Source organism: Microtus pennsylvanicus, chromosome 16 (genome assembly GCF_037038515.1).
Source record: "Microtus pennsylvanicus isolate mMicPen1 chromosome 16, mMicPen1.hap1, whole genome shotgun sequence".
NCBI lineage: Eukaryota > Metazoa > Chordata > Mammalia > Rodentia > Cricetidae > Microtus > Microtus pennsylvanicus.
The window spans coordinates 16,846,910-16,871,767 of record NC_134594.1 but is presented as its reverse complement, the minus strand read 5'-3'; the positions used below and the strand labels follow the sequence as shown (position 1 = coordinate 16,871,767).

Below are 24,858 nucleotides of genomic sequence, written 5' to 3'. Positions count from 1 at the left end.
CAACCAGGAACAGTATGCCTGGCATTTGAAAACATGATGTTAATCCCAGGAAGTGAGTTTGTTTTAAATTAGATCCATTTAAAATTACCCATTCAAACGTTCTCCCTACATGCTCAGGTTAGATTTATAGGATTCTATATGCACACGGCATCAGAGATACTCCGCTCACCCTTCTGTGAGCACTGGGAAAGAGGAACGCTCACTTAGAGCTTGCCCACGGTTCTTTCCCCAAATTGTGTCCTTAGTCTGGGAGCTTGGACATTAGTCACCAGCCCTGCCCTTGTTCCTTTCCTACTGATGTGACGAGAGTCCCTTTAAAGGAACTTCAGAGAAGAATGGTTCATTCCAGCTCACAGTTCGGGGGTACAGCCCATCCTCTGGAGCTTGAAGCATACATCCCATTGACTGTCAAGGGCAGAGAGCTGAGGGCTGAGAGATGTCTCAGTGTCTCTTCCAGAGAACTTGGGTTCAGTTCCCAGGATTCACGAAGTGGCCCCCAGCCCTCTGTGACTCCAGTTCCAGGAGTCCCGTTGGCCCTTCTGGTCTCTGCGGGCTGTAGTACGAAGGTGGTACACAGACAGAAACACAAGCGAAACACTCATGTACAGAATTTTGATAAGTTAAAAAGAGCGGAGAGCGATGGATGAATGGGTGTGGGCTCGCTCCATAATTATGCGGTTCTGGATCTCACGCCCAGGGAAATGGTGCGCTCAGAGTAGGCTGGTCCTCATGCAGCCATTAATTCTTGCAATAATTCCCCACAGATATTCTCAGAGGCCCTTCTCCCAGGTGATTCTAGATCTCCCGAGTTGTGAATGAACACTACATCACCTTTTTATTGCTGTACCTACCACAACCAAGGCAACTTTTAAATATTTATTTATTATGTATATAATATTCTGTCTGAATGTATGTCTGCAGGCCAGAAGAGGGCATCAGATCTCATTACAGATGGTTGTGAGCCACCATGTGGTTGCCGGGAATTGAACTCAGGACCTTTGGAAGAGCAGGCAATGCTCTTAACCACTGAGCCATCTCTCCAGTCCCCCAAGGCAACTTTTAAAAGAAAGTGTTTAATTTGGTTTAGGGTTTCAGAGGGTTTGAGTCCATGATGGCGGAGAAAATCATGGGGGCAGAAACAGGTTTTGTTTGTTTGTTTTTTAATTGCTGTTCTTGAGACAGGTTCTTACGCAGCCCAGTCTGGTTGTATACTCGCATTGTGTGTGACTCTGGCCTTGAAATATTTTTTTAACTTTTTACTTTATGTGTATGAGTGTTCTGCCTGTGTGTGTGTCTGTGCAGCATATGTGTGTCTGGAGCCCGTGGAATCCACAAGAGGGCAAAGGGTCCCACAGAGCTGGAGTTACAGGCAGTTGTGAGGCACCATATGCTTACAGGAATGGAACCAGGGTCCTCTGAAAGAGCAGTCAGTGCGCTCTTAACTACTAAGCCATCTCTCTAGCTCTTGGCCTTGAACTCTGGTCTGCCTGTTGGCACCTTCCTAGTGCCGGGGTCACAGGAGTACTCTCTAACGTCAGGCCCAGTCTCAAACAATTTGTCTTTAAAATTTCTGTTTAACATAAGGTTAAACTTCTTGTAAATCACCTTGATTCCTTTATGGGATAAAGCACACAATTTCAAATAAAAATACAAATGTTGCTATTTTAGGGGGGGTCCTTGAATTAAGCTATAATCATTCCAGAATGAATCAGCATTATCTTCGACACTGGCGCCTTGGAAGTGACAAGACCATGTTCATTCTGTTAAGTGCTTGGCTGTTTTCAGGAAAGGACGACTGGGAGAGTGGTCAACACCTCCACACGGGCTGTTCTTGAGACCTTGTATAAAGGTTGGGGGGACCCGAGGGAAGCTGGGAAGGACAGGCTCCCCTAAGGATCCACACTTTCCCTCCCCTCTATTATGGAAGAGGCAGCATCTGGCCGCCTCAAACTCACACTCCTGCCCCCCAAGCAGGCACCGCCACCCTTGGCTCTCCTCCTCCACGATCACCAGACTTAGGCACACACTAATTCCTTCTTCTCGGCGCCAAGACGCTCTTAATCTTACTGCAGATCAGATCATTTTGATAACCGCCCCCCCCCCAAAAGGAAATGAGTTACCAAGTCTGGTGAGAGTAAAAGACAAACGGAATTAATCCTTCTAGAGAGATGCAACGCCTCATTGGGATCCAAGCACTGTACGACCAGGAAGCCTTTTAAACAACGTGCGCTTAGGGTTCAGTTGGGTCTTGCTGTTATTTTGTTTTTACGAGATGGCCAATCGTTATTTTGTCAGGCTGGCCTCCAAATTTGGGTTTCCGCCTCAGCCTCCAGGGTACCTAGGTGCCGGAGGCAAAGACCTGTATTCTGAGGTCTGTATTTTGTTTATAGCCATATTAAGTTCACAAGTTAAGAGATTCACCTTTGCAGGGCAAGTTCGGGACCTAGGAAATTAACCTAGTGAGATCTGCAGTCCCCAGGCTTTAGAAGCTATTAGCATTTCCTTTGTTAGTTTACAGTCACAGACCCTCAGTGTTTCCTTAACGGCTAGGGACGTCTCTAGACCTGAATTCCAGCAGACCTGACACCCTCCCCTGCCCCACGCCTGTTTGCTGTGTAACTGCTCCTGAGGGATAATAAAGTGGCAGTGACCAGAAAGCCAGGCTTGCTGTCGTTTCTTCTGTCTCTTGTCTCCTTCACTCCTCTTCCTCCTCCAGGTTTATCAGGGCCTCCCATTCGTGTCCCGCTGGCTAGGACACCTAGGTACAGGCCTGTGTTATCCAGCAATGACATGCTTGGGTTTGTTGTCGGTTCTGGTTTTCAGGATGGGATCTCTCTGTCCCTGACCTGGCCCTCAGCCTCCCGGATACTGGGATTATAGGCATGAGCCATGCGTGGCTTTGCTTTGGTCTTTAAACAAGTGTGAATTTGAGATTTTCCCCACTACTTTAATAAGCAAACAAACAAAGGAAAACAGGTGAACACAATCATCCAGGCGAATTTCAGTGTCTCCTCCTGGCTTCCTTGCCCTAAATATTGAATCTCATTCCTTTCCTTTGATTACTGAGCAAATCAGAGTCCTATAGAAGCCCTTGACACAGCACAGCTGTATTTGTAGATATGGGATCTGGGGGAAATGAGTGAAGGATTGGATGGAGAAAGGCTGGCGAACCCAGGGCCCTCTGTATCTGCCCCTGGACTGCTGGATTACAGGCGCGCACCAACAAGCCCAGCTTCCCTTTCCCCTTAAATACACTCCAGGATTTCATCACAGTTCTGGTTTGCATGTTCCTAATGTACAAATCTTTGGAGAAATGTCTGTTAAAATCCTTTGTGTATATTAGAGCTGTCTCTGCTGTTGTGGAATTACAGCTCTATACTCCGGATATTAACTTCTTATCAGATGTGGGATTTGAAAATGTTTTCTACCTATGGGTTGTTTTTTTTTTTTTTCCTCTTCATTTTCTTTATGGTGTCCTCTGCTACTCTGATGTTTGAATCTGGTGTCCCCACAGGTTGGCGTGTCTGAGCAATTCTTCCCCAGATAGTGGCATTATTTTGGAAGATTGTGGATCCTTAGAAGGTAGGCATGCACGCTTTTAATCCCAGCATTCAGGAGACAGAGGCAGTCAGATCTCTATGAATTTGAGGCCAGCCTGGTATACAGAGTGAATTCTAGGACAACCAGGGCAACACAGAGAAACCCTATCTCAAACAACAACAACAACAACAAAAAGAATGTAGGGTTTGGTGGGCAGAATCAGATCACTGGGGAAGGAACTTTGAAGGTTATGTAAGACTTTAAGACAATTCCGAAGCCATTTCTGACAATTTAGAATCCTCTCAGCCTCTGTGCCATAGTGCTTCCCCTCCTCCCCTGGGAACCAAGGACCTAACAGCTACACATGCATGTACTCAGTTCCTGAACAATTACCCATATGTATGTTTTGATTCAGTCCCCTGGGAAACAGGGTCAAAATGACCTCTTACCTCATCTAATCTGGCAACAGCTCTCCAGCCAATTATTGATAATAGCCCTTTTAAATAAGCCAATCACAACCGCCCTTGCTTCTGTGACCTTCTCCTTTAAAAGTAGCCTGCACCAGCTATTCAAGGTCTCTCGGCTTGCCGAATGCTGAGGGACCCTGTCATGACAGAATTAATAAATCCTCATGCTTTTGCATCAGCTGTGGTGTGTGAGGTGGTCTCTGGGGGCGACTCTTCCTCGGTGTTTGGACGCTAGAGTCCAACAGTTACATCCGGCCCTGACTTTGGACTTCACTTTGCTTACTGGTCCTCTGGAGTGTGAACTGAACAGGGACCCAGGGACCCAGGGACCAGGGACCCAGGGACCCAGGGACCCAGGGACCCAGGAAAATTGATCACATACTTGGTAACAAAGCAAACTTCCACAGATATAAAAAAAAAAGTTTAGTAACTACCTGTGTCTTATCGAATCACCATGGAATAAAGTTAGAATATAACAACAATTCAACCCCCAGAAAACCTACAAACTCATGGAAACTGAACAGGTAACTACTGAACCACCCCTGGGTCAGGGAAGAAATAAAGAAAGAAATTAAAGTCTTCCTTAAATTCAATGAAAATAAAGATACAAAATACCCAATCTTATAGGACACTATGAAAGCAGTGCTAATAAAAAAGTTCATAGCGCTAAATTCACAAATTAAAAAAAGACGGAGAAAACTCACATTAGAAACTTAACAGCACAGGTAAAAGCTCTAAAGAAGAAGAAGAAGAAGAAGAAGAAGAAGAAGAAGAAGAAGAGGAAGAGGAAGAGGAAGAGGAAGAGGAAGAGGAAGAGGAAGAAGAAGAAGAAGAAGAAGAAGAAGAAGAAGAAGAAGAAGAAGAAGAAGAAGAAGAAGAAAAAGAAGAAGAAGAAGAAAAAGAAGAAGAAGAAGCTGACTCACCAAGGAGGAGAAGAAGACTGGAAAAATCAAGTTGAGGGTTGAAATCAACAAAATAGAAACAAGGAAAACAATCCAAAGAATCAATGAAGGAAACAGGGCTAGTTCTTTGAGTAAAATCAACAAAATTGACAAACCCCTATCCAAACTAGTTAAAAGGAAGAGAGAGAACACACAAAATAACAAGATCAGAAATGAAAACGGAGCCATAACAACAGACACTGAGGAAATTCAGAGAATCATTGGGTCTTGTTAAAAAGCTTATGTGTGACAAAGTTGGAAAATGTAAAAGAGATGGACTTGTTTTTAGATAAAATCCAAATACCCAAATTAAATCAAGACCAGGTGAGCAGCACACAATGCCTGTCTGCACTCTATGTGCTACCATACAGTTTGTGAGCTACGAGCAAGGGGCTAGAGGTTAAAATACACAAACACACAGACAGAGAGACAGAGACATGGACCTCTAGTCACTGGTAAGAAGCCCTTTAAACAACAGCACCCTGGAGGCTTAGCACCCAACAGTCAATTGGGCCAACAGGTGAAAACCTTATCCTCTGATCCTCAAGGCCAAGGCAACCTCTTTTGGCTAGAGAAAGAAGAGCTGGAGAGATAGCTCAGTGGTTAAGAGCATTGGCTGCCCTTCCAAAGGTAACAAGTTCCTGGCAACGACATAATGCCTCACAACAATCTGCAATGAGGTCCTGTGCCCTATACTGACAACAGAAGGGAAAGGCAGGAGAGATAGCTCAGTGGTTAAGAGCATTGCTTGCTGAGTTCAATAAGGTGGGACCCAGGGACCCAGGGACCCAGGGACCCAGGGACCCAGGGACCCAGGGACCCAGGGACCCAGGGACCCAGGGACCTGCCCTGCCAGTCTCTCAGAGATACTCTGAGGCCTGATTGACAGAAGCATGCGACAGTCCTTGCAATACTGAGAAGTTTGCTAACTCAGAAGCTGTTACCGTGGGCATGGCTATTGATCTTCCATCTCTCCAGAGTCACGAAGCATTCTTGGTCAGGCCCTTGACAACCATTAAGTAGGATTTTCTGGTCATGAAAGTTCAAAGATCCTCCAAGGTTCATTGCTAAGAGTTTCAGCTGACAGCTTCTTACCCGATCAGCTCAGGGGGACAACCAAGGAGCCACACTGTCACACAGCCAAGGAAAGACTCTGGAGAAGCTGGGAAGCCGGAGGGAGAGGGGACTCCGAGCATCTGCCGGAAGCTCCCGTTCCCTTCCTGACCGTGTGTGAGGGAGAGTTCGGGTTGCGTCTCCAGGCTGCCCTGTGCTGGCTGGGGAACAGGAGGACCTGTCCCAACAGGAGGTCTTACAAAGACACAAGCAGTCCAAACAGCCAACACTGGCCCTTTGACTGTTGGCCTCAGAGCCATTGCCAGGGCTCCTGACAAGTCACTCTGGGCTCCTTGATAGGACTCCCGCCACCCACAGAAGTACAGAGAAATCTCTTCTTCCCTGCATGTGATTAGTCAGCCATATATAGGTCAAGACTAAATGAATTAATAAGCAACTTAATTCTTAGCCGCCTCCATGAGCTTACAGGGGATCCCGAAACAATTGCTGTCGTAGCCTGGGAAACCGGCATGGTGGGGAGAGGAAATGCATCTCCCCCTAGCACACCAAGTCCCCTGACCCAGGAAGGGACATCTTCGCCTCTCTACCCCATGTTGCCTGTTACATAACATTTGGGACACTAAAGGGAGCCAACAGTTACACGTTTTAGGCGTCCACTAACTATAACTGCAGCTGGTAGGGGAGAGTCTCTGTCTCCCTCTCTCCCCTTCCTGGGGGGTGTCTTTACTGTCTTTATATTAAGCTTCCTGTAACTGGTCACTTTAGGGCTAAAAACAACAGAAGTCAAGTTCCAGAGTCATCTAAAAACAAACAAACAAAAAAACAAATGCCAGCAAACAAAACAAAGACTACCAAAAGGCGGCGCCAAGGAAGGTGAGACAAATCCTACCAATCGTCAGGGAAACAGGAAACTGTCACGGCTAGGACTGCTGAAGACAGAAACTAGCCAGGACTGCAAGGTCCTTTCGGAACAGGGTCAGAATTAACTCGAGTTTTGTTTGGATTTTAGGCAGGTCCTGGGAGATAGCGAGGCTGGCTCATGACTTTGAAGGCGGAAGGCAGAAGGTTGTGCCAGACACATGGGGGGCAGGAGTGGATGGAACTTCTGCTATCACCGCTACCCCCCTCCCCCGCCACTTGAGTCTGTCTTGTTCACATCTGCTCTTTTGTCACTCCGTGATGCTTAAAATACTTCACACATTCACCGCCAACAGCTTAAGAATTTCTACAAACGATGGCGGTGTGTGTGGCAGACGGATTTCAGGTGTCCGCCTCCTTCCTGTCTTTCCCGCGTGCTTCCTGGAAAAAGAGCCGTGGCCAGAGACAGCATTTCAGGCCATTATTGCAGTGAAACCGTCAACTATGAGAGATGCCAAGTTTTGCCTGGACCATAACTTCCCTGATACTTCTTCCTCAAAATACCCTTGTTGTGACTCCCTGAGCTTGGACTGTGTCGGCTCAGTATGAGTTAAGTCATTAATAGTTCAAACACAGCCACGATGAAAAAACAAAAATTTCAGGAACAGCCGTTAAAATTGGTGTTTCTGGGAAACTGATTCTTGAGAGTGATGATCTGCCGCTGCCACAGAGCACAGCAAGGCTGCATCTTCTGTGCTCTGGAAACTCTGAGAAGACGAGAAAACTGTCCCTACCGAACCAGGTGTGGGGATGACGAGAAAACTGTCCCTACTGAACCAGGTGTGGGGATGAGAAAACTGTTCCTACTGAACCAGGTGTGGGGATGCCTGCCTGGGAGTAGAGGCAGGAGGGTCAGAAGTTCAGGGTCAGCTCAGCTACTCAGCAAGTTCAAGGCCAACCTGGGCTGTGTGCCACCTTACCTCAAAAAAAAAGAAAAGAAAAGAAAAGAAAAGAAAATTTTTACTATCAGCCAACAGCTTAGAACATATGCAAGTTCACCCAGGCTTCCTTACAGTCTATACTGTAACTCTGAATCTTCACTAAAGTGACAATTACTAAAAAAGTACAATGAGAACAAAGCCAGCTGGGATGGTCACGACTGGGTGGTTCCTGCTCGGTCAGGGTATCTGCTAAAATTGGTTTCAACCTAAGTAGAGGAAAAAGCAGGTGCATGCTGACCTGTAGTAAAACCAATTTACAGAGGATAAAAGATAACACACGTGCTGGGAATCAGCTATTGTTAAAGTTGTTATAAAAGTTTTAAAATTTAGAAGAATTCCTAGGGCAAATTCTCAAGAGTCAGGTGGTGGTGGCGCACGCCTTTAATTCCAGCACTCGGGAGGCAGAAACAGACCGATCTCTATGAGTTCAAGACCAGCCTGGTCTGCAAAGCTAGTTCCAGGACAGGCTCCAGAGCTACAGAGAAACCCTGTCTCAAACCCTCCCCACCCCCCGCCAAGTATATATGTGGTTTCTGAAGAGCTGAAGTCCAAGCCGGAAAGTGTGCCATACAGAGGGGACTCAGCTGGTGGGCAAGGCCGTGGCGGGCAGTCCCGTCTGCCTCGGCATCTGAAGGCTTATAGCAGCTCCAGGCATGGAGAGGGGGTCAGCGGTTCAGACCCACAGAAACTGCCCTGCGGTCAGCTGCTCTGTTCAGTCCAGTAACGGTGGCTGAGCCTTCTGCTTCTGACAGGCAAGTGACCCTGACGCAAACAAGGCAGGGAAAACAGCCCTAACTTATCTGTAGGCCAGTGCAATGAACTGGAGCTTTAAGTACACTGATTTCACAGAACATTTAAAGCAGTGGTTCTCAACCTGGGGGTCATGACCCTTGGATCGCACAGCAGATACCTTATATTATCAGTTATCATCTTACAGTTCATAACAGTAGCAAAATGATAGCTATGAAGTAGCAATGCAATAACTTTATGGGTGGGGGAACTGTATTAAATGATCACAGCAATAGGAAGGTTGAGAGCCGCCCATTAAAGGGGACGTCAGAAACTTCCCAGAGGATGTGAGCCATGCGCAGTGAGTGTCTACATCTGCGTCCAGTGCTCTGCTTGGGTTCTGACCGCCCCACTCCCAAGATAAACAGGACTTTGTGGATGGAGGACAGGAACTTAGCACAAGGAGCCTGGACTCCACAGACAAGCCAAGCAGTTCCCAGCAGCTGTTAACTTCCCACCGTACAATCTCAGGAGTTTGATAAGTCATGTGCACTGTTCTCTCAAAGAACCTTCAGTACTCTGGGATCCTTAGTCGCCAATAACACTGGAATAAAAACAGTCATTTTTGGTTCATATTTTACCTTCTCCACTTCTGGAAAAATCATGATTCTATTTTTTTCTAACCATTATATTCCCCGAGAGGACTTATCCAAATACCAGACAAGTCTCTGCCACCAAACACTAAACACAAAAAAAGTAAAATCTTACCCATGAGCACCCAGTCTTGACTTCTGACTTGCAGCTGCAACACATGCTGCTGTTAGGCTCCTGCTGATGAAGGGACATCAGGCCACAGCCTATAGCTTGTGCTTCAGAGCTCCAGCCCCAGGCTGGCCATTCGCCTGACTAGGTTCCTCACGTTCCAGGCAGGACCTACTTACCAATGATTTAATTACATGGTTTATGCTGGCCAGACATTTAAATGCATTGATCTGATAATCTTCTCCCTCTGTTTCCATTCCAAGAGAGTTAATCATAAACTCTCAAGAGGAAGGACACAATACCAAAGCAAAAATTTTATCTGTTTTCTCTATCAATAACGAAATAGCTCAGCATAATTTACTAATAACAGGGAAATATGTATTAATATTGGGAATTCAAGTCATGGATAATTCTGTATCACCACAAGATGGAGTAAGAGTTCAACACATACACACCCACACACCACACTCCCATATTATAGTAAGTCACAGCGCTGACTTACTCTACTCTGCCATCTAGTGGTTATACGATCGGGCATTATTCTACTGGATCTGTCTCCCACGCAAGTATAAACACAAGGAATTGGTTGAGAAAAAAGACTGAGCACATAGAGGAACGTGGTAACATCACAGCATAGCAGCAAGATGCTAAGAAAAGGCCAGGCTGGAATTTCAGCTGTCAAAACAAGCTCAGAAAAATCAAAATAGAATCTACACCAGACTCGATCCCTGTACTTTGAGGAGGAAGGTCAGGATTTCAAGGTCATCCTTAGCTACACACCTTGCTGGGACTGCAGGCGTGGGCCTCCTGCACGTCCCAGGGAAGGAAAAGGATAGGATCTCAAGCGACTTGAACTGTGGATCTGATCACTTAGATTTATAGCCAGTTTATAGGATTTTCTTTTCATCGAGCGCCACTGCCTTTAAATTAAGGGGACATAATTTTAACTTTTGTCAAAAACTGCACTCCCGGGGCTGGAGAGATGGCTCAGTGGTTAAGAGCATTGCTTGCCTTTCCAAAGGTCCTGAGTTCAATTCCCGGCAACCACATGGTGGCTCACAACCATCTGTAATGAGATCTGGTGCCCTCTTCTGGCCTTCAGGCATACACGCAGACAGAATATTGTATACATAACAAATAAATAAATATTAAAAAAAAGAAAAAAAAACTGCACTCCTTGGTAAGTAAGATGTCAGATAAATTAATCAAGGAAGATAATCATTCCCTGAAGAAAAAAGGGAAGGACATGATCAAGCAATCACGTAATAACAGAATCCACAGGCAATGCAACTTCTCATTCAGACTGCAAGGTGTCCGCTGACCTCCGCATGTTACCGTGGCATGTGTCCCCCCAAATCATAAAGTGTCTTAATCAACAATCCATCTTTTCCTTAGTTTAATGAGGGGAAAATGTGTTGGTGATGCTTACAAACACAGAAGGAGTAACACCAATTTTGGTTTTTGCTTTTTTAAAAAGGTGTTTTATTTTCTTTGAGTGTTTCTGAATTTCTCAAAGTACATGTATACACAAAATAATATCATAAAATACGCATTACAAGCTGACCACACTTTTACAGATAATACATCATTTCCTGAACAAAGTGACTGGCTCGGAACCGCCCCCTGCAGAACAGACCGGCACCCTCTTAAGTCTACGCGAGCCCAGCTTGGTTTGTGCCCTCCCTACAGCACAGGTGAGTAAAAAAAACTCTGAGCGCTCACAGTTGCTTTCTAAGGTTGAAACTTGAAAACTGCCTTTGCAGTAAACACAAATCCGTGTTATTATTTACGCACGACAACCTAATGAGAAGGCATTTATGAATCAACACTCCTGTCCTTTCTTCCTTTTTCATTTCTCTCCCAGCCTTCTCTTTCTTCCTTGTTTTCTGTTAGGGGTGCAGTCCAGGCCTCACAGTGCTAGCGAGCATCTGATCCCACCACCTCTGCACCACCTCTGCCTACTGTAGATTTCTTCCCCCCAGTGGTGAGGATTGAACTCACGGCCGTGGAAATGCTTGGGAAGAGCCACAGGGTCACAGCCCTAGAAGTATGCTAATATGTAACTTATGAGAACAAGATAAGATAGCCAGTCTGCTGAGAAAGAAAATAATAAGTGTAGCGCGTTGAACCCAGCTGTTTCTGCCAGTGCGAATCAGTCCTCGCGACTCATACTGTGTTCAGCACAAACAAATCTGAGAACTTCGCAGCTGGAACGTCCTTAATGAAACATGATGGCAATTGATGCTAGTAGAACTTGAATACTACAGCTTTGTAAATATAGCATAAATGAAATTTAGAAGTCAATTCAAATATTTCAAAATAATTTATTTTTTAAATTCCACAAAATAAAACTATTATTTACATCGGTTGCAATAGCACTAAGAATTAGAAATAAATTTGTTTCAACTCTTGAAAACAATTATAAGCATAAGACAAAATTTAAAAAAAAAAACTAAATGCTTCTCTTAGGTGAATGGTCATGTGACTGCTGACACGCCCACTGGCGGATATAAACAGCAGACACCTTCAAAACAAATTAATTTATTTACACAAGCATTCCAGCAGAGCCCAGTTGTTTTCAGTTACATGTGCAAGATTTTGTAGAATCACAAACTGTCTGAATCTACAGACCCAACTTATGCCAATTCAGAAAGCTCCACGTCAACACAGCCGCATCCCAAAGCCCACAGGCCTCGCGACAATTACAGTCAGCTGTGCGTTGTTTTGTTAAAAAAAGAAAGAAAACAAAAAAAAAAAATCCTTCAAACTGTGTATATACAGAAAAATAGGCATCTTTCATATACATTTCTGAACTTAAAACCTATATACAAAATCCTTCCTTGCTTTTGATATGTTCGGATCTGGACTGACAGTGACGGTTTGACCCTAGAGTTCCATAGAAGAGACGAATACAGCGTACTGGATCTTCTGTAAGGAGGAGCTGGACTGTCAGCTGGTCCTGGTGCGTGCCTGAAATGTACTAAAGGGATTTTGTAAACAATGGCCTTCGAGAAGACAGGAGGCCAAGGTGCAGGACTACAGGATCTCCTAAGGTCAATCAGACCTTGTTTGTGGAATTCATCTTGCCAGAAAAACAGACAACCATTTTTCTTCCTTTTTGTTTTCTGATTATCACAATTAAACATCGGGAGATGCTAATGCTGATTTCAAGGACACGCGGCTTTTGTGTGAGGCCGAGGCCGCGCTGTCACGGCGAGTTGTCCCTGGAAGCCGGAGGTTTCTCTGGCAGGTCACCGGCAGACGCAGGCAGAGCAGCAGGTGGTGGCGGTGTGGCGGAGAGCGACGGAAGTCTGTGCCGAGCACTCTCCTCCCCAGGAGCAGCTGAATGTCTTTTCCTTCCGAATTCCTCACTAATGGGGGGCTGCAAAGCAGGAAAGACAACAGAGTAGACACTTTCAGTACCCCCCCCCCCCCCCCCCGCAGAGTCTAAGGCCAGGCTTTCCAGCCAGGACTCCCAGGCTGCTTTGCAGCACACAATGAATTCTCACAGCAACTCCAGGGTTAAATGGACGATTCCTTGGCAGGCTGGGATTAGCTGTTCAGTCTACGTAAACTTGAGACGTTTCTCTCACGTTTGAGGGAATAAGCACAGAGAGGGGTTCGTCCCACCAAGAAAACACTCGGCTGCGTTGCAGTTCTATCCTCTTCCTTAACCTGAGCTCCTGTTCCGGACTCTCCGGTGTCTAATGGTTAACAGCTGAATGGGACCAGAAAGCGCAGAAAGGTGCCAAGCCAAACAGCCTCAAGCCGGCTTGACATTTCACCCAGGATCCCCGAGCTAGAGGACTAAACAGTATTATTGAGGATAGGAAATCCAAACACCTTCAACCCCTTTAGACTGCAAGCAGTACTCCATGCTGTGGGGTCTTTCTTCGGCTATAAATCCAACTGTATGAATACCATTAGGCTAATAGTGTTGAATCTGAAAAACAAGTTAAAACGGTCATCTTCTCCTGCCTTCTCTTGTACTTGAGGCTTACACTGAGGCAGGAATGACGTCTTTTCTACTTTTCAGCCCCACCCCCACACCATTCCCTCCTTTGCAGTTATTTTCTTGGTTTAACCTTTTTTTCCCATTTGAAATCAAACCAATTAAAACACCTACCAATTAACATTCTTGCATTAATTTATTTGCCAGGGATCTATCCTACAAGCACACTAGGATCAACCCTTACACTAATTTTATTATGGCCGGGCGGTGGTGGCGCACTCCTGTAATCCCAGCACTTGGGAGGCAGAGACAGGCGGATCTCTGTGAGTTCAAGGCCAGCCTGGTCTACCAAGGGAGTTCCAGGACAGGCTCCAAAGCTACAGAGAAACCCTGTCTCGAAAAACCAAAAAAAAAAAAATTTATTATGAAGAAACTATAAATGCATATCAGCACACGTTATAAAAATTATATGGACAAAAGCACGTTACAAAGTAGAAAGTTTCTGCCAGGGTGTGATGACCCACACCTTCAGTCCTAGCACTCAGGAGGCAGAGGCAGGTGGTTCTCTGAGTTCCAGGGCTGCCTGGTTGACAGAGCAAGTCCCAGGACAGCCAGGGCTACACAGGGAAACCCCGTCTGGAACACTCCCCAACCCTACCACAGGTAGAAAGCTGGGGCTGGAGAGATGACTCAGCAGTTAAGAGCACTGGCTGTTCTGACAGAGGATCAGAGTGGAGATCCCCAGCAGCCACATCAGGCAGCTCACAGCCTCTTGTAGCTCCAGCTCCAGGGGATCCAAAGCTCTCTCCTGGTTCTGAGGATTGTCTCCATACACGTAGAAAAACCAGGGGCATCACCTTGGTTAGGGGCCATCTAAGTATGGTTGCACATCCAAATTCAAATGCAAGACAACTGTACCATTGCTTAAGATGTTTGCATTTGGGAAACTGTGTATGTGCTTGCTCACTCCATGTCCTCAGCTTTCACACAGATACTGGGGAATCTGATACAGGCTTAGCAAGTACTTTACCAACTGAGTCATCTCCCCAGCCATTTCCCAATTCTGGGAAATCTAAATGAAGAAAATATGGGTTTTTTTTTTTTTATCTATTTTTGTACCTGCTTTCAAAGTTTGATGTCAAAAGTGAAAAGTTAAAAATTTAAGATTAAAAACCAAAAGATTTAAGATCAAGATTATAAAAATGTGTTAAGTTATAAAGCTGATAAAAAACAATAGGGGAAAGAAATGAAAACTTACATCAACACGGAAGTCTTCTAACTTCTTAAAACTACAGAGGTACTCCTGAAGTTTTGGGTCGACAGACTGTGTCTTAGATCGAGAATACTTCAAATAGGCCCAAAATTTTTCCAGTCCATAGAGCTGGCCTTAAAAACCAAAGAATATACGTCACATGGAACTAACAACTATGACCCCACCAGCAGTGCACCGCTTACGGTCTAAGACATACACTAAGTCAGCGAAGGTGGCAGCTAAGAGTCACTCTTCATTTGTTATGTAACAGGCACAATTTCAGTTTATCTGACCCCCACGTAACCGGACTGGTGAGGTGGTTCCTTATCTCTGCATTACAGATGGGAACGCACGAGCTGGCAAGGTGGAAGAGCCAGCCTAAGTCACGTGGCTACTAATGCAAGGGGAAGGGACTCAGAGCCTACACTCTGCACAGTAGAATTTTGCCTTGACAAGCACACCTAGCTATGCTCCCGAGAAGGAGCACCAGTGAGCAGCCATGCTTATCAAGAAGTTAGTGTTGACATACAACTCCATAAGGTACAGAATCTCACAGGCTGGGTGGTGGTGATACACACCTTGAGTCCCAGCACTCGGGAGGCAGAGGCAGGAGGATCTCTGTGAGTCTGAGGCCAGCCTGGTCTACAGAGCAAGTTCCAGGACAGCTAGAGCTGCTACATAGAGAAACCCTGTCTCGAGAGAAGAAAAAAATATCTCGCAGAAGGAGCTGTCTCACTATATGGTGTCATGGTGTCGCACCTTTATCAAGAACTGTAACAGTGGGCAGGGTCTTAAGTGATTTGTCCTGAAGATAAAAATCTTCAAGTTCTTTTCTAAAACTACGTGTGTGTGTGTGTATGTGTGTGTGTGTGTGTGAACGTGCACACACTGCCTGTGTGCACACATGTAGGTTTGGGCCAAGACGCTTGTTAGGGGGGATTTTCTCCCTTCACTACAGGGCTACAGGTTTGGTGGCAGTGCCTTTACCCAGGGTCATCTTGTCAGCCTTCCTTTCCATTTACTGACAGTTGAAGTCTACAGTTTCCAAAGACAGTGTTTGCTTTTACCAGATTCGTAGTCTTTTTTGGTTTCCTCTTGAAAATCCTTAAAAATTTCTTGTCTGAATTTCTTTTCCAGTCCATAACTATAAAATCTGAAAAGACACTCTAACCCATACCTGTGGAAAGGAAGAAAAGGGCATAAAACTGGCTTTGCTAAAATAATGCAAGCACCTCATAGTGGCATTTCCTACCTGGCACGACCCTTAGCCGAGGCCGTTCAGTAGTATTTCTTATTTTTGTTCTCTGAGCCAGTGTCTCACTCTGTACTCACGGCTACCCTAGAACTCACCACGTAGCTGTAGCTGGCCCTGAACCTGCCAGCCTCCTGCTTCAGCACAAATTGATAAAGTGCAGGAGTGCTATTTCCTAAGAGCTGATCAAAAGACTCCGTGACTCTGGAAATGTTCTAGATTTTTCTCTTGAATATAATCCTTTGTCTGGAACGGTTCACAGTTTTCATCTCTTCAACTATAAATGGGCTAAGCTTAATTATAGAGCTCTGGATGTTATAAAGTATATTCACAGCAGATCTATAACATCACTTAACAAATCAGAAAGACATTTTATCCTGTTTCTTCTTTCATAACTACCTAGGGAATCTGGGACAAGTACTGAGGCTTCTGCCTTGGCAGCTCCCTTCTCTTAGATCAGCGCTCTGTGAGTAGCTACTGTAATTGTCTGCTCTGTCCCTTTAAGAGACAAGCCATGCCCACTCCCTGCTGCCACTTTGGGGACCTGTGATGTGGTCTCAGGACCCCGCTGCCTGCCATCACTTTGGAGGAGCTGTGGCGTGGTCTCATGGACCCGCTGCCTGCTGCAGCCACACGGGGATCCGCAGTATTTTACTTAATCCATTACAGCTATGCTAAAGAATACTCTGTGAGGCAGCTGTGGCTAGGAAATGACGCCCTGGCCAACAGCCAAGGGAAGGAGCCCAGGAAAACACTGCAGAGACGCCAACCCTGGAAACGGCCTGCATGGAACTCTTTGAGGGACCTGGGTTGGAGCTACCTGGCCAGATGGGTTTATAAACTTGCCCTTAGGCGTTAATAAAGGTTTGCTCTAATATAAGTTTAGGGTTATTTACTGCACAGCAACATACAACAAATATAACCCGTATTCCATTCACGCTGTGGTTATTTTCAGTCAGACTACTTGAAATGATGTTTTTAAAAAGAATATTAGAAACGGCATTAGGAAACATTTGACCTGTAATTCTCTTTTGCGTCTTCCCAAGCAAGTTGTCTAAATTCCTCGTACATTTTCCTGTTGAAGTGGTCTCTGAGGAAGAAGGACCAGAAACGAAAGAGGGTGTTCATTTCCTGTGACTGTCCAATGCCTAGGCGTTTTCTCTCTGGAAAGAGAGAATACCTCAAAATGAAAAAACAAAACACGAAACAACTCTGAAACAGCATCTGAGATTCTGCTAAATCTATGACACGCTACTCAAGTTATGAATACTTGTCAACAATACAGCAAGAATGTACTAAATTCATTTACTAATGTGTTTAAGCTATAAAAAAAACAAGAAAATATAAACTAAAGATACTTATTTAGGACAAAATAAAAGGCTATCTTAGTAAGATATAAAGTGACAGTTTAAGTTTTAGAATCTCCTGCACATCAGTGCAGCTAGACAAAGGCAGGCACCTTGTCATTTAGACTGAGTTCCCTACCATGTCAACACAGCTAGACGAAGCATCTTACCACTTAAACACCTTCGGCGATACTTGTGGTACATTTGCTGGGTGAAGCCGTTTTCCTTCAGCAGTTCATGAGAAGGATGCTGGAGCTTTGGGAACGAGTGAGGTGTGCAGCTGCAGCCTCCTGGGAGTGGTGCACCTTCCGAAGGTGAAGCATTGGAGCTGCTGTTTGAGGACAGGAAAAACTATCAGTGGCTTACATAAAACAAGGGGACTGGATTCTCATCACCAGAACTCATGTGGATGCTGGGTGGACGCGGCAGCCGCCTGCACTTCCAGATTCAGAAGGCAGAGCCAGGAGATCCCTGGAGCAATTGCCTAGAAATATTAGCCATGTCAGGGACTGTTTTCTGGGCTTGACTAAAAACACCGGCTTCAATGAGTAAGGTAGAGAGGACATCAGCTTCCATCCTCCAAGTGCCTGTGTACACATACCCACACGCACAAAGGAGGAACAGAAAACTCCCCAAACATAAAGCAATATGTGCTTCTATTTCTCCATTATTGACTGCCTGAGCATGCTTAACTATGTACACATCTGGAGGCCCAAAAATGAGCCTATTTCCACCTTGTCTGAAGGTCAGAGAGGTCAGAGAGTTTGAGGCTGCTCAAAATTGTTGACAACTACTGGGATTATGCATCCTGACCGAGGTGTGGTTACTTGGTCCTTTTGACAGTAAGATGGTCCATACAGGTAGGTCCACTTCACCCTGACCAATATTCAAGATATTCAAGAATACTTCTGCTCCTTCTTCTAAAATAGGTTTAACCTTGGCAGTGGTGGCCTTCCGGAGACTTAGTCTACGGAGGGTTCACTACCTAAACAACAGAATGCTTTGTCAAGAACTAATGACTTGATGGCTCAAGTATTGAAGCAAGTCACTGTTGTCCTTTGGACTATGTTAATGTAGTCTTTTGTTTTCTTCCCTCTTTTGTATTGGGGTATAAAAGTGTCTGGAAAATAAACACGGGTGAATTCAGCATTCGGTATATGCTGAGGGGCCCTCCCGGTTACTGTCTTACAGCTTAGTGATTCTTTCTTATCTCTGTTCCTCCTACTTTACATTTTTCTAATCCTCGCGCCCCTACCCTGCTAAGTGGCGTACTGTGGAAGCAGGGTCTCGGACACAGAAGGTCCAAAACAGCATCACTCAGAACAATGCCACAAATTCACTAAAACTCTAAAATGAAGAAAAGGAAAAGGAAAAAAAAGGAAATTTAACAGCTCATTTACTCTTCCAGGTTGTTAATTTCTTTGAGAATAATAAATTTATTTTTGTTGTTGTCAACATTACAGTACTAGAGAAAACCTCAGCTAGATTGAGATGAATGATGGAGATGAGACATAAACTCAGACAGGGTAAGACTAACAATCTCACACCTGCACGTGCCTACATTAGTCTCTCTCCGAAGGACCGACCACTGTGGGCTTTCTTCCATATGACCCTGTAATTCAAGTGTAGGTCTTCCTCTGCCTCTACCTGGATTCACTATTCTTCATCTACCTTGCCACCAAGATCCTCCTAAGACAGCAAGCAACCTATGTGAGCAATTTTCAAAGTGCAGGCAGCCCCTGAGGGTACGGGAGAACCTTCCCAAAGCCAGCAAACCCAAACTGTTTCCGTACAACACTAAGACACAGCCGGCTCTTTCGAGTGTGCTGGAGTCCACCCTAACAGGTCAAAAGAAATGGTGTGGGCATAAGCCGGGGCTGCGGCCAAAGTTTATTCATGACTAGTCCTCCCTACTGTGTGCCTGCAGTGATTTCATGACTACAGTCTTTCCTACTATGTTCCTGCAGTGATTTCATGACTAGTCTTCCCTACTGTGTGCCTTGGTGATTTCATGACTACAGTCTTTCCTACTATGTTCCTGCAGTGATTTCATGACTATAGTCTTTCCTACTGTGTGCCTGCAGTGATTTCATGATTACAGTCTTTCCTACTATGTGCCTGCAGTGAGAAACAGTAGCTTCACTTTTGGATGAATTACCTTTATGACATCACAGCCTGAGGGCTCGTCTTTTCTGAGTGACAAAAGCCTGGCAGCGTCAGCTTTGTGTGGTGGAAATGCTCTGAAAACCTCATCAGCCTCACACGTAAAGGCAGGATGGAGCTGGAGAGATGGCTAGGTAGTCAAGCGCACAATCTACCACCCCCACACCTCAGGTCTGTGAAGCCAGGCAAATCCTGGGTGCTCGCTGACCAGAATGTGGCCGAAACGGAGAGCTCCAGGTTCGGTGGAAGCTGTTTCAAGACAGAAAAGGTGGGGAGTGGTGGGGACGACAGTGTTCATCTCTGTCCTCTACACCTGCATGCTTGGGGACACATACCTATACACATGCATAGCTGAGACAGGAAATTTTCGGGTTTTTTTTCTGTATTTGTTTACCACAATTTAAAGGTATGCGACAGAAACACAATGCTACGTGGTCTGTTAAGGAACAGATGTCTCATGCGAAAGCGCTCATTGAGTACTGGTTTTTTTAAAAATACTTATTTATTCATGTGTGTGCACGTCCACGTGCTTGCCTCAGTGCACAGGCAGAGGCCAGAGGACAACTCACAGAAGTCTCTTCACTATGTGGGGCTTGGGATAGACTCAGATCACCAGGGCTTGCGGCAAGTGCCTTCATCTGCTGAGCTATCTCACCTGCCACAACACTGTCTGGATTAGAGCCACCAGTGATTACATTCTCCAGGCTTCCTTATTTGTGAGATGTTGCCTTGACTTGGTCTTTAACATCAAGAAAAATTACTGAGTATTTTCAATGATAAAACTTGAGTTTTTCAGCCAGGCGGTGGTGGCGCACGCCTTTAATCCCAGCACTCGGGAGGCAGAGGCAGGCGAATCTCTGTGAGTTTGAGGCCAGCCTGGTCTACAAGAGCTAGTTCCAGGACAGGCTCCAAAGCCACAGAGAAACCCTGTCTCGAAAAACCAAAAAAAAAAAAGTTTTCAAGCAAAAATAAGATTTTACAAATTTCATATTTTTTAAAGATTTATTTATTTATTATGTATACAATATTCTGCCTTGATGTATGCCCGCATGCCAGAGCAGGGTGCCAGATCTCAGTACAGATGGTGGTTGCTGGGAATTGAACTCAGGACCTCTGGAAGAGCAGCCAGTGTTCTTAACCTCTGAGCCATCTCTCCAGACCCCCAAATTTCATATTTGTTAGAAGCTAATATCTAAAAGATTTTGCCTTATGGGTGGTGGTGGCGCACACCTTTATTCCCAGCACTGGGGAGGCAGAGGCAGGCAGATCTCTGTGAGTTCAAGGCCAGCCTGGTCTGTTTGGTGAGTTCCAATATAGGTAGAGTTATTTCACAGAGAAATCCTGTCTCAAAAACAAACAAACAAACAACAACAACAACAACAAAAACCCCACAAGCCGGGCGGTGGTGGCACATGCCTTTAATCCCAGCACTCGGGAGGCAGAGACAGGCGGATCTCTGTGAGTTCGAGGCCAGCCTGGTCTACAAGAGCTAGTTCCAGGGGCTGGAGAGATGGCTCAGTGGTTAAGAGCATTGCCTGCTCTTCCAAAGGTCCTGAGTTCAATTCCCGGCAACCACATGGTGACTCACAACCATCTGTAGGGAGGTCTGGTGCCCTCTTCCGGCCTGTAGGCATACAGACAGAATATTGTATACATAATAAATAAATAAAATAAATATAAAAAAAAAAAATCTCTCTTTAAAAAAAAAAAAAAAAAAAGAGCTAGTTCCAGGACAGGAACCAAAAGCTACGGAGAAACCCTGTCTCGAAAAATCAAAAAAAAAAAAAAAACCCACAAAACAACAAAGATTTTTTTTCCCTAAAAATTATTAAAGACTTAATAAAATAATGACCTTTCTGTGCTTATGTTAAATATGTGCAGTGTAAATTACCATGTTAAGCACTATGTGTAAGCACATACTTCGTTGACATTGCATATCCAGTGGTATGCGGTCACCACCATCACTACCCCCAGACTCTCAGCACGTCCAACACTGCACCTACTAACCAGAACCTACAACGTGACCTCTATCCCACTCCAGCTCTGGATCTGACTGTCTTACCTACTTTACGCCACAGTGCATCCCTGCGTCCAGACCATCTCACTGTTTTCAAAGGCCATCCTTCTGCAAGGATCGAATTTCAGGGTCCAGGAGTATGGACCACTGGCAGAGTGCTTGTTTAGCACATCCAAGTCGCTGGGTTTGATCCAAGCAGTATTAAGACAAGTTGGGGAGGAAAGGGTTTATTTGGCTTACACTTCAGCATTGCCGTTCTTCACTGAAGGAAGTCAGGACAGGAACTCAAACAGGGCAGGATCCCGGAGGCAGGAGCTGATGCAGAGGCCATGGAGGGGAGCTGCTTACTGACTTGTTCCCCATGGCTTTCTCAGCCTACCTTCTTTTTGAACCCAGGACCAACAGCCCAGGGATGGATGGCTCCACCCACCATGGGCTGGGCCTTCCCACATTGATCACTAAATGAGAAAGTGCCTTACAGCTGGATCTCACTGAGGCATTTCCTCAACTAAGGTTCCTTCCTCTGCTGACTTTAGCTTATGTCAAGTTGATACACACACACACAGAATACCTCTGGATGAACATCTAGGAGTAGTTTGGCTAAATCATACATCTTGACACTTTGAGAAAATGCTGAACTCTTCAATGGGAGCTTCAGCATTTTCTATTCCACTAGTGATACAAGAAGATTCCAACTGGTCTGCATCCTCACAAACATTTCCAGAAAGGTTTGATACTTCTATAATCATCTTGGGTTATAACAAGACAGAACAGATTGGGTTGGCTTAAAACAACAGAAATGTATTCCCATAAATTCTAAAGGCTAGAAGCCTGGAAACAAGAAGGCCGACAGAAAAGGTGTTCTCGTTCTTTTCTGTCAACTCGGCACAAACTAGAGCAGCCTGGGAAGAGGGGACCTCCATTGAAGAATTACCTCCATCGCGGCCTGTAGGTAACTTTGTGGGGGCATTTCCTTCAGTAGTGATCAACGTCGGAGCCCCCGGCCCCTGGGGAATTTGAAAACAAGCCAGTAAGCAGTGATCCTTTTGGTGTCTGTTTCCTGCCTTGAATGCTGTCCTGATATCACTAAGTGATGGACTATGACCCCAGAGTTGTAAGATGAAATACATCCTCCCTCTGCCAAGTTGATCTTGGCCAATGTCTTATCACAGCAGAGGACAAACTAGGTCACTCCGAGTGGTGGCATACACCTGTAATCTCAGGACACAGGAGGTGTGATGGAGGAAGATCATTGGTTAATTAAAGAAACTGCTTGTCCTGATAGGTTAGAACATAGGTGGGTGGAGTAAACAGAACAGAATGCTGGGAGGAAGAGGAAGTGAGCTCAGAGACGCCATGCTCCCCTCTCCCGGGCAGATGCGATAGTTCTGCTCCCTGAGGCAGACGCAATCAAGCTCCGGCCCAGGATGGACGTAGGCTAGAATCTTCCCGGTAAGCACACCTCGGTGCTACACACTTTATTAGAAATGGGCTAGTCCAGATGCAAGAGTTAGCCGAGAAGAAGCTAGGTATAATGGGCCAAGCAGTGTTTAAAAGAATACAGTTTCCGTGTAATTATTTTGGGGCATAAGCTAGCAGGTGGCCGGGATGCTGGGGACGCAGCCCCACCGCTCCGATTACTACAGAGGTGGGGGCAGACGGCTCACACGTTTAAAGGCCAGCATGCTCCATATAGCATGTTCCAGACTGGCCTGGGGCTCGTCACGAGTCCATCTCTCAGAACCAATGTTGGGCAGAGAACTCAGTAGTACAGCAATTGTCTAGCGTGCTCAAGGTCCTGGGGCTTCATCCTCAGCGCCCTGCCATTTCCCCAGACAGAGCTGATTTCTGGCGAAACTTCTCTTGACTTACGTGTGACCGCCTTTCTAGCTACGTCCTCTCTTCTGTTCAGACACAAAGAAATAAGCCTGGCGTGTCCACATCTTCTTATAACCGCCTTATAAGGGCACATGCATTTTAGAACAGGAGTCTGCTCTTTTGGCCTCATTTATTACCTCCTTAAACATCCTATCACCAAAGACACTCAGACGGGTTAGGGCTTCAGTACACAGATTCTGGGGTACACAATTCTATTCACTTGACCTAGTGGTATCATGTGCTGAGTTGCCACATGTAAACCTTCTCTAGAGAAATATCCATGTAAGTTTCCACACATTCTAAAATCAATCTGTTTTGTACTTTAACAGTATATTTTCATTTCATTGTGTGTATCCACGCATGCACATGTGAGGGTGGGGGTGAGTGGGGCCCAGAAGGGTCTACCAGCTCCTCAGGAGCTGAGTTATAAGCAGTTGTGACCCGCTCGTCGGGATGCTGGGAACTGAACTTGTGACGATGACGGCTGTGAAGGCAGGGCACAGTCAGCCACTGGCCACTCACCCGCAGCCGGGAAGTTGGCTTATTTTATTTTATTTTTAACTTTATTGTACTTGTTGCTGTTGAGTTAAAAGAAGTTAAAATAGATTCTTCACCAGATACAACACTGTGATTTCTCCAGTCAAGTAGGCTGTTCTATTGACAGCTCCCATGTTGCACAGATGTTGATCATCTTGATATGGTCCATTTCCTTTTTTTTCTTTCATCACCTGGGCCTTTATTGGCACACTCAAGGCAATGAAGACAAACCTACTGCCATGAGATTTTCCAGGCTTGAGTGACCAAGCATGTTATTTAATTTTATTTGCTAGCATTTCTGTGCTTCTCCTCTATTTCATATTCTGTGTATCAGACACGGACCAAGGAAAGTTGTGTAGGATAAGCATCTATTTGGATGTCTGAAGCTGGGCTTAGAGCTGTGAGCCACGTGCCGTGAGTGCTGGGAATGGAGCTCTGGTCTTCGGCAGCGAGTGCTCTTCGCTGCTGAGCCGTCTCTTCATCGATGGAGAAACTTCCAAAGGTGGGGACGATGGTTCTCACCTAATTACTGTTGTCTAAAGTTAACTAACTTTGGTTTAAAGTCAGTTTTAGCTAGGCAGGGATCACTGCAATCACACTGAATTTCATTTTTCTGTGAGGAAGCGATTGGAACACTGATAAAGAACCTGGCCAGTTTAAAAATTCTGGGGGCATTACCGATGTCTCGGTAGTGTTACTCCCTTCCTACCCATGAATACTGGATGCCTTTGCATTTATTCAGGTCCTCTACTTTCACCATGTTTCTTATTTTTATTTATTTTATTTTATTTTTGGGGGGTTTTCGAGACAAGGTTTCTCAGTGTCGCCATGTTTTTAAAAAATAATAAATTTTTTAAAAAATTTATTATTATTGTGTGTCTGTATAGGTGAATGCGGAGGTGTTATGGAGCATTTGTAGAGGTCAAAGCGCAAGCTCAGGGCCTCTGTTCTCTCTTTCCCCTCTACTGGTTCTGGGGACTGCGCTCGGGTCACGAGGTTAGTGTGAGGAGAGCTTTCTGCACAGAGCTGGACCCGCCTCTCTTATCACCTCCCACCCCTCCCCCACACCCACCTCCACCTCCACAGCTC

The 24,858-nt window shown here is 45.4% G+C and overlaps 1 protein-coding gene across 1 annotated transcript in view; it reads right to left on the bottom strand.

Moving 5' to 3' along the window:
* Positions 1-10,873: 10,873 nt before the first annotated feature.
* LOC142836644 (la-related protein 1B-like) overlaps positions 10,874-24,858 on the bottom strand; it is a 31,092-nt gene continuing 17,107 nt past the window's right edge. Inside the window, exons 4-8 of the mRNA XM_075951058.1 lie at positions 17,345-17,502; positions 16,847-16,991; positions 15,644-15,753; positions 14,583-14,710; positions 10,874-12,754 (exon numbers count right to left, since the gene is read on the bottom strand). Of these exons, the coding sequence (XP_075807173.1) occupies positions 12,581-12,754; positions 14,583-14,710; positions 15,644-15,753; positions 16,847-16,991; positions 17,345-17,502 (715 nt within the window). The 3' untranslated portion in view covers positions 10,874-12,580. The remainder of the gene's footprint in view (positions 12,755-14,582; positions 14,711-15,643; positions 15,754-16,846; positions 16,992-17,344; positions 17,503-24,858) is intronic.